Source organism: Heptranchias perlo, chromosome 10 (genome assembly GCF_035084215.1).
Source record: "Heptranchias perlo isolate sHepPer1 chromosome 10, sHepPer1.hap1, whole genome shotgun sequence".
Lineage (NCBI taxonomy): Eukaryota > Metazoa > Chordata > Chondrichthyes > Hexanchiformes > Hexanchidae > Heptranchias > Heptranchias perlo.
In genome coordinates this window covers 49,355,524-49,365,798 of record NC_090334.1, presented here as the reverse complement: position 1 = coordinate 49,365,798, position 10,275 = coordinate 49,355,524, and the positions used below count along the sequence as shown (strand labels likewise).

General features: G+C 40.1%; 1 protein-coding gene across 1 annotated transcript; it reads left to right on the top strand.

The window, feature by feature from the left end:
* Positions 1-1,087: 1,087 nt before the first annotated feature.
* siva1 (SIVA1, apoptosis-inducing factor) lies at positions 1,088-8,279 on the top strand. The gene is made up of 4 exons (XM_067991694.1): positions 1,088-1,291; positions 4,002-4,235; positions 6,146-6,302; positions 8,049-8,279. The coding sequence occupies exons 1-4, from the start codon at positions 1,174-1,176 to the stop codon at positions 8,095-8,097; spliced, it is 558 nt and encodes a 185-aa protein (XP_067847795.1). The 5' UTR covers positions 1,088-1,173; the 3' UTR covers positions 8,098-8,279.
* Positions 8,280-10,275: the final 1,996 nt, after the last annotated feature.

Genomic DNA, 10,275 nt, shown 5'->3' with positions numbered 1-10,275 from the left:
ATTTAATTGGTTTCTTTTAATTGATCTGTTGGGATGGCATGGGTGGCCCCAGCGTCATCAAAAAAAACGGGACACGTTTATACCTAATCCTCCCCCCACCTTTGCGCTTTTTAAAGGGGCTTAAACTAAAAAAAAGATGGATTTCATTTGTAACTATGGAATTCAAAAAGCCTGTTTATATATATATTCCGCATGTGCATGCTCCTGACATGCACAAATACAGAAATTAAATAGTAAAAACACTTAAAGCTGTCACCCATATAAATGCCATGATGTGGAGTGTCCATCACAACTGTAAAATGTCACAATCTAAATATATTAAAGAAACATTTCTCCAACAATGAATAAATGACAACCTTTCCCTTGTATTTTGTGATTTGCGTTCATGTCAATACTGAATTTCCATGAATTTCATTTTGGGGATTATTCTCACAATTTAACAGACAATATACAAATATTTGATGGTTATTTTAAATTTGTGGATGAGCTGTGATGAATGAGCTTTCCAGTCTCGAAAGAAGGTGGTTAAGGAGGACTTCATTGAAGTGTGTAAAGTATTAAATTATATATAAACACTTCAAAGTCTTGAAAGTAGGACCAGAGGGCGTAAGTGGACATTAGTAAAAAGTAAAGTTAAGGAACAGATTATCGAGAAATACTGCTTTACTCAGATGGTAGTAAGTGTTTGGACGGGTCCACCAAACAGGGTGTTAAAAGCAAAAACATTGGGATTCTTCACGATAAACGTGGATACCGTGACGAGAGGGGGGGGATGCGCTAATGTGGATTTTGTGGTTCCTGGTTTTTGTTGTGTTTGTGTTTCGAATTAGAGCCTTTGTTACAATTTGCATTTTCTAATTTGTTTTAAAAAGTATCAAATTCAGTCATTTCCCTGTTTTTAAAAACATCAACCCGGATAATGCGCGTTAATGTAGTTTTTTTCGATCCGGATGCACTCACCGAGATTGCAACAGTTGTTCTGAAAACATTGCCACCGGAGCAGGTCACCGGGTGGGAGGGACTGACCGAGACAAACCCCGCCCCCCGGATCGAGATCACGTGAGCAACGTTATTTAAATATCCCGCGTCACGGTGTCAAAGGTTAGGATTTCCCGCGGGAAGTGGTTACCGGGGGCGACCTGGTCTAGTGGCGCGCTCGGGGGCCGTTGCAGGATGACGAAGCGAGCCAGTCCTTTCGGCGACATCGCGCCGCTTCAGTGGAAGGTCCGCGTGACCCAGAAAGAGTTGAACGAGGGCGTCTTTGGGGAGAAATACAAGCGGGAAGTGTATGGTGAGTGAGTGAGTGGGGGGCCCAGCTGGGGATGGGGCTGCTGGGGCCCAGCTGGGGATGGGGCTGCTGGGGCCCAGCTGGGGATGGGGCTGCTGGGGCCCAGCTGGGGATGGGGCTGCTGGGGCCAGGCCAGGCCAGTCCGGCTCCAGTTGGAGGGCGGGGGCCTCTGATTCAGCTCTAGTTTTATTAAAATGGAGGGCACGCTCGACGAGTGTTTGAGCTTCCAACACGTTAGTCCATAGGCAGGATTCTCCTGGAGAAGGGAGGCCTCTCCCCTCTCCCCAATACTGGGCGCCCTAAACGTTTCATTAGTGAAATGTAGTTGTACGTGTGGCATCCCCTCACATCTGTCTATTAAAGCGCGCAACAGTTTTCCCATTCGCCCCTTTACAGGCAGCTGGCCTGGAGGCGGTACTAAACTGAATTTAACTCACTTCTTAAAGAGGAAAAATGTATGAAACAGAGTTAAGTAACCGCGCAAATCAATTGCCAGTGGTCATCTTTTCAATGGAAAAAAAAACAAAAATCCTGGGCGCTAAGTTTAAAGATGTTTCTCACCACCGAGTGAAGACTGTCGAGTTGAGTACTGATTTTTCTTTCAAAACCTTTGTACTGCTGCAGTTTACTCGCATGCAACTGCTTCTGTGTGGAAAGTTGCTGCCTCGTAGATGCTTTTAGGCTATTTTGCCTGCCCTCTTCAGCCTGTCATTCTGGTTTTGTAGACTCTGCAGCTCCCAGAAAGAACGAACTTTTATAACTTGTATATTCCCAAAAGAGCTTTACAACGAAATGATTTTTTAAAAGTGTGGTTACCTATGTGTCGCTCACTAACAGAAGTAGTACCCTTAAAAATTCAGCGGCAAAAGTGAGTCACGGTTAGGGAATGTAATACCGGTGACCATTGAACACTCTTTGGACTTGTATAGCAAAGGCTTGGTGCAATTGTTGTGCCCTATTTTGAGTATGAGACTAGGTATCCTTAATGACCTCTGAAGTGTTCTTGCCAGCTTATGCTGAGTTATGTTTGAGCTATGTATCATGCCCAGTAGAAGTTGGGCTGGGTTTCTCAAAACACTTATTCATCCAGTTCTGAGGTGACTGGACAGTGTCAATTTATTGCCCAGCCCCCCCTCAAATCTTTTCCTTCGATGAAGGCATTTATAATTGTGGATTCCCTATTTGTGCAAGATCAAAACAGCTTACTACTTTGAGCATAATTTTGTAAAAGTGACCAGTTGCCAAATCTTGTTGCTTAGTTTGAATCAATCTTGTCAAGATTTGTTTCCCCTTGTCCCAGTTGGTTTTTCCATCAGATGAAGTGCATGCTAAATATCTGGAACTACAATGTCTAAGGCTGTATAGTTGAGATTCTAGCAGGCTTTCCCATCGGATGCTGGTAGATCCAGTTACTTTTTATTCATGCTCAAAGCAAAGGTCAGCTTCCAGAGGCAAGCAAGCAACTCTGAACTGCAGCTTGACCCTGTGCACAATAGTGGGCCTCTCCAAACTGAACTTTTTTTTATTGTAGGTATGTGCACTAATTCCGAGGATACCACCATATACTCCTGATCTCTTTGCAAAACATTAAACTAGCACTGTTAGCTTGAACTAACTTTTTTTTAGTAACATTAAACTGCTCCAGTTTGTCGATTAGATATCCCAGTATTTCACTTTGTTTTGGGTCCAAGTCTCAGCAGTTCTAATGAGCCATATCTGAATAAAGGCATTGACATGAATGGCAAAGTCCCTTATTTACATCTGATTTGAATAGTGGCACAATAAAATGAGAAAACTGTGGAACAAGTTTCCCTGCAGGGAAATCTCTTCCCTTTGATATCCAAACTATTAAGTTTTTTTTTTTAAATAAGTACCTTCATAATTAAAACACCCACTCAGAATCTTTGAGCAAGTCTCATACCTTGAGGACAAAGAAAAGCTGCCACAATGGATGAATCTTATTTGATATCCATTTCAGAAACCTATAATTGCAAACACATTAGACTTAAGCGTGTCCAAGTGATGGAAATAAAATGGACTGTTGCTCAGATCGGCTTTTTCTTCCAACGCTTGTTCAGCAATCAACATAGTAAGTCATCGCTGCATCCCCCACCGCCGCTGCTGCTGAAGTAGCCACTTACTTGCGTGACATTGTTGTATTGTCACCCAAATGTCAAATTTTAAATTGTTACAATATGGCATAGCTATACATTTCTATTTGAAGAAAATAGCAGGATATGATCCTTTTTGGGTTGGATGCAACTGATCTCATTCCACTCCAAAAAATAATTGTGGTACAGATGAGCAATATGCTATCTTTTACAATCTACTATAGGGTAAATGTTACCGATTTATTGAAAGAAAATTCTACTAGTATTTTGAGTGTATTGAATGAGTTGCCTGGTCTCCACATGCAGATTGTGTATTTTGTCTATTGGTTTTTCCTCTAATAGCAAGGCTACTGTCTGATACCTCTTTACTAGAATACCTTTTTGTGTCCATCACCTGCAATTACCTGGAGGGATATTTTCCTGTTAATGTCTGCAGTAATGGTCTACCTCCACTAGCTGCATAGTGTGCCATTATATTTGGAATTTCCCTGGCAGAGGTGGTAATCCTGTGGCAAAAGTTTTAGTGAAAATGAGTAGCAAATCTTGAATCATTTCAAATTGAGTTTCTTGCATATTTTCACATCAACTTTGTTTTTCTTCAGAGAAAACTAAGAGCTTACTGTTTAATGGTGCCCAAGCTTTTATGGGAGACATGTGGACTGGTAATTCAGAAGAGAATTGTACACTGGCTCATGTGCCCAAACTTATTGAAGATAACTGCCTAAAGGGACCAGAAGATGTTTGTAATGGATGTGAAGGACATGAGTTACTCCATGGGCAAACTTTTCTAGGACATAATGGACAACTTGTAAAGGGTTCACTCTATTCACACAGATGTAAGTTAACTGTTTACATTTAATCCATATCAATTGCATGCTTGGATGTTTCTGTGCATTCTATCGGGTTCTTAAACTAGTTACTGGAGTATATTAAATGATCCACCATCTTTTCTGGATTATAGATAGTTTGAGGTCTACAAAGATGTGTTTCTCGATGTCCAGTGTATGGCGAAGGATGCTGTAAGGCATATAGAGTAGTTGCCTAGTTTTTTTTTGTAGTTCATTGGAATTTAAGCTCCAGAGTTAAATCCATTTTGTTGCATGAAGCCAGCTCCTTTTCATGGTAAAGCAAATGAAAATTCATTCACCAGGATGGTATCATGATCTGTGAAACTTGACATAGCTAGCATTTGCTGTGTACTTCCATATTAGCAAAAATACACCAGAAGAACTCAGGCATAGGTGTTTGACTTTCCCACTTAAATATAACTTGAGCAATTCAATACCTCCTAGAAATGTTAGATTCCTCAAACCCATTCATTTTAAATACCTAATTTGGAAAAAAACAGACTACTTGAAAGTAGTTTGTGTAGTTGCAATCAATATTATGGGACCTTTAGACAAGCAATCAGTACTAAATGGTACTAATACTGGTATTCTTTGTACTGCAATGCTCAATTCACTTTGAATGTGTTTCATTCTAGACAACCAATTTCTAATTCATGAAATCTATCAGCAATCAATAGCCTGGTTTATTCAAGTTAGACACTTGGACTCAAAATGGAAGGGTATTACTGATTATGATCAATAGGTGGGAAATCCTGGATTCAGCCACATGTTTTTAATTCAACTCATGGCCCCAGAAAGTATAACAATACACTATATTCTATCCAGATTGACGAGAATTTAATTCTATGCAGTTTCTGAAGCCATTGTGGCTGAGCTCCTTGGTTGTACTTCCATTACAAATGGAGTAAAGACAAACTAGTGCACAAAGAAACAAAGTATCATGCAAGTCAGTGGGTTCAACAAAGTTAAATTGCATCTCACCCCATTTTGATTGCACAAATCCCTGCTAATTCAGTCCTAGCCATCAGTGATGCCATTGTTTAAAACATTTTGTTTTGAAAATCTCAAGAGAAGTATTGCCGATTTGTAGGTAACTGGTAAGCTGCAATGTGAATGGGGCAGTGCCTCTGCTTTTGTGCACATAATGAAGCTGCTTTCCCTACGTTACAAATGGCTGAGTAGATGGTGATAATTGATATGCTGCTGGAATTCTGGTACAGTTTCCCCAACACTAAAATTGATAACCAGATATACCACAAGCTAAATTTCTTTGGTAGCAATGGTAACATTTCATAGCAATGTGGTGGATGAATGATGTATGTTGAGCAGTTTTCAGGACATGGTCAAAGGAGTAATGCAGCTTTAAAGCCTGTAACCAGAAGTGCCCACCCCTTACTAAGTTGTTTTTTAAGGGGGTGGCTACAAAGCTGTTTTTGTACACTGTTCCTTTAAATTGGAGTTGAAGGCCAGTGACTCAAAGTATTGGTATGTATGTGACTTTGGAGAGTCTCCTTTTTCACTCTTTCCCTGGGTTGTATGTTGTGACTGAGGCTGCATGACTTGCAGGTTTCTGTTAGTGCCATTAGCTGGCCACTGGGAGAAATATAACTGCTTTGAGTGGCTGTCCTTATTTCTTTACAGTGGCATGGCTGAATTAACAGCTCCACCACTAAATGTGGGAAATGACCCTATAGTTTCCCAGACTAATACTGTTGTACAGTGTTTTGTGTTGCATTTTGATACTGGTATTTAAAAATCAATTTGTTTTGGCCAATGTGCAAGTCCTGATAAAGCAAGATGAAGATTTGGCTTTTGAGTTCAAAAATCCACCTTGAAACTTTTATTTGAAACAATTGTCATTGTGGTAGTTTAGCCTAATATGTTTCTGTTCACCATAGCAGCCATCAAGCCAGCAACCATGAATTGTTTTATCTGTCTGAAACCTTCCAATTTCAAGGAACCATGCTCACAGTGTGACCACTTAATGTGCCAACATTGCAGCAAAGTGTGTGACCACTGTTCAAGGATTTGCTGTTCAATATGTTCAATTGCTGAGTGAGTAATCTGATGTTTCGATGTGTACTTGGCTTGTGGCTTGCATTTTATAAACCTTAGTCTGTATGCCCTAACTTAAAACCAGCAGTCTTGCAATATATTTAATAGCTAAACCATTACTATAGGTTTTTGTCCTATTTACCTTCATGTGATGTCAGATGGCATCCTGCTTCCACATAGCATTAATGATGCATGTGACATAACTTATTTTTGCTGGGGAAAGTTCTAATTTGTTTTCATAATGGTTCCAGATTAGGATGTCATGTGAAACCACTGAATTCTACCACAACAGCCAAACTTCTCTCCTATAAAAGTTGGAGGACATAGAATGATTTCTGTGTAAATGTAGTTAAAGAATGGATCTTGTGAAGCATGACAACTTGACTAGAAAGGCTTACTGCCTTTTTTTAATCTACAAAAATCTCTTCCCAAACTAATTCTATAGCATGCACACTTGAAATATGCATGAATTACTCAATCTAGTGCAAAAGTTCAGATTAGGCAAAATCATTCTTTTGGAGTGGGGAGAGCAAACTGATCCTGGCTGTGTGCCAAAGTTGCATTTCCTAGCCTAAGTGGCATGATTTTCTGACTCTTAAGGTTTTTATCATAGAATGTACAGCACAAATGGGCCATTTGACCCATAGCCTGTGCTAGTGCTGGTTTTCTCCATGTGAGCCATCTAGTCTGATCAATCCACTTGCTCCCCCATGCTCTTTGTAATGGAACTGTTTTAGTATCATAGGTACAGTGCAGGAGACCATTGTGCCAGTGCTTTGAAAGAGCTATCCAATTTGTCCATAGCCCTGTAAATTTTTTCCCTTCAAGTATTTATCCAGTTCCCTTTTGAAAGTTATTATTGAATCTGCTTCCACCATCCTTTCAGGCAGTGCACTCCAGATCATCATGACTCAAAATGTTTAATGCCCTTTTAAAATTTATGGCCTCTGCTTCAGTTGTTTGACTGAATTCCACATTCTAACTACCCTCCAATTACCTGCTAACCCCCCCCCCCCCCAACCACCTTTGATTCTTCATGATCATCTTAAATTTGTGCCCCTCATTAACACTTGAGCAGTGGAAACCATATATCGATAGTTACCTTTATTGGGTCATTCCTAAACTCGGCTGTATTGGGGAATGGGGGCAGAGAGGAGAAAGTCAGTCAAACTGCTCAACTGTAACCCCTTTACCCATAGTGAATCAAAACTGTACCTTTTTCATTACTTTTTATATCTTTGCTAGAATGGGGTGCCTGAAATCATGGTACTCCTGATTTTGCCTCATTTGGACTTTGGAACTACATTTGGAATAATCTATGTACATTTCATGGAGATAAATTGTGAAATTGCAGTATAGCATCTGGAATGAGGATTCATGAACTTCCTTCCTGGTGGCTTTTTCTGAAAATTAATCAATGATCTCCAGACACTGATCCTGGTTCTACTGTTTCACCTTTGCTTACCTCATCTAGTAAATACTGCATCAAACTTTACTTAGCACTGGTGGGCAAATGTTACCAATGAGCTACTGCTTCCAGACTTATTGTATAAACCCTTGTGCAGCAAAGTGTATCCTCATAGTTGGGTGGTGTACTCTTACTCATAAATCAGAATTTGCAAATCAGAACAATAGCTCTTCTACATGAACTATACTGAACACTTGCACTCCTGTAATATGAATAATTTCAATGTTAGTGTTGCATTTCTTGTACTATTATTTATATCTCCCTTCACTTTCTTTCAGTTATAATGAAGCCTATGATAAGGTGTTCTGCTATGACTGCTTCCCATGAAGGGGATAGTGAAGGTGCTGAAGAAGTTTGTGGATTGGCTCTAACTTGTATAGGAATGTTACACTTAAAAGTGCATTAATTTGATCACTCTTCCCTGTATTCAAATGGAATTGAAATTCTACATTGTAATATACTGTTTTAATTTACTTATTTGTATAAATAAAACTTTTTGTATAACTTTTGCAGTACTTCTCGATAGCTCTTTATTTGGAAGTACACACTTTTTGCATTACCCTCATGAGGACAGTCTCCAGGTAAATTTTTTTGACCGATGGGGGTAATTTTTAACTTGACTGCCCGGGCAGTAATATCAGTGCATCTCCCATCTGTTATAGAACGTCTCCTTTTTTATCCCATTGATTTCAGTCTGATGAAAATCAGAAGTTCTATAATGGTGGGCAGACTGCTCCAGCTCTTCACTGATAGTGAAATTGAAAATTACCCCCTCCCCCACCCCCCTTCAAGCAGGAATGGAAGGCTTAGTTCATGGTGCATCTATGAGGATGTCAGGATGGCTGCTATTGGAAATGACAATGTTAGTGCATTGTATAAGTTGAGGCAAACTGGAGAAATTGCTAATCTACCATGTTATTTTTGGGACCATTTGAAGATATTGCTGTGTGCAGAAAAGGGAAAAACTTCCACATTCCACCACTGAAATCTTTAATACTGGGTGGTGCCTCTGACTCTTCCATTACAAATAATGAGGACTGAAATCCCATAAATTGACCTTGGGATCCACAGAGCATGTGGTTAAAATTCTCCACTTCAATGGGCTGTTCCTAATAGATGAATGGATACTCTGAAAGCCCTGGTTGAAGTGATTACTTGCCTGTATAGATTTACAGGTAATAGTTTCTCACTCAAGTGAATGCAGACTATTGCGTTGCAGTACCTTAATCTTTAAGTGCATGCTTCTGTTTAGGCACCTTCCAGGTTATTGTATGTAATGTACTGTGAAACTTATTTATACATGGGCTCTGAATTTTTGTGGGGGTGCAATGCAGTGTAAGTGATGAGCCTGCCCAGAATCTCTGCAATTGACTGTCAAAGTTCATATGGCAGTGGTGGGTATCCATGCCAGTAAAGGTACATGTAGGGTGCCAAATAGTGGTCTGCTTGAGCAGAGGTAAGCTGGGACACTTCTCATTTACTAACCCAGCCCTGCCCAAAAGAAACATGTCAATAGCACTTTAAAGGAGCTGCATGTTTTTTTTTAAAATTATTCCATGTCTTCCAAGTGGGCTGTAATGTTGAGCCACCTGATCTGATCAAGCATGCTGGACCTTTGGGAACTTGTTTGGAGGCCTCACCCCTGCCCCCTCTTACACCAATGGCCTTGCAAGGGGTGTGCAGTGACTGATTGGGATTTCCCATGCAAGCTTGAGACCTACTGTATGGGTCCTGGCCTAAATTCCAGCTCTTGTGGATTTCTGGAGTTAGTGGGAGGTGAGGACTTCTGAGGCCATAGAAGATTGCTTTTTGTTCTACTGGAGGAAATTATTACATTGTGTCTGGCCCACTTTTTTTATTCCTTCACAACTAGTCTAATTGGTGCTCCCAATGAAAGAAGTTTGATCAAAAATGCAGGACTTCAATGATATGCTAAAAATGAAATGAAAGCACTTTTATTTCTATTGTCCTTGATGTCTGTGCTTTACAAACAATGGATTGAAGTAAACTTGTTATAAAGAGAAGTGACAGATGGCTGTAGACAGTGAGGTCCCACAAACAGTAAATGAGATTAAAGATGTCCCTTTAAGTGATGGTTGTGGGAGGAATGGTGGACACAGAAAAATCCTTCCTCTCTAGCATCATCGAATCTTTTACAGTCACCTGAACAGGTAGATGGGCCTCAGTTTAGTCTCTCTCCAAAATACAGCACCTCTAATACTACATTCCCTTAATCTGCCCTGGAGTTGGGGCTCAAGCCTATGATGTTCTGACTGAAGCAAGAGTACTACTTACTGAGCCTAACACTTACAAACTAACACTTGGAAGACAATGCTGGTTGTAAATTGATTTTGCTTGTGACTGAATTATAAATGAACAGTAATAGTCAACTGTATGACTTCTTTATGCTGTGTGCACTTGATAGTAGGAAACCCACAGAAGTTTTGTCAACTGAAAGCAAATTTTCACTTTCTGCTTTTCAGACTGTACACCTATCCTGCCACT

What these genes read in the sequence shown, in the direction of transcription:
- siva1 (XM_067991694.1), top strand. Translation starts at nt 1,174, where the DNA reads ATGACGAAGCGAGCCAGTCCTTTCGGCGACATCGCGCCGCTTCAGTGG. An exon ending in TTCACTCTATTCACACAGAT is followed by an intron (nt 4,236 to 6,145) that starts GTAAGTTAACTG and finishes TGTTCACCATAG; the next exon opens with CAGCCATCAAGCCAGCAACC. An exon ending in TCAATATGTTCAATTGCTGA is followed by an intron (nt 6,303 to 8,048) that starts GTGAGTAATCTG and finishes ACTTTCTTTCAG; the next exon opens with TTATAATGAAGCCTATGATA.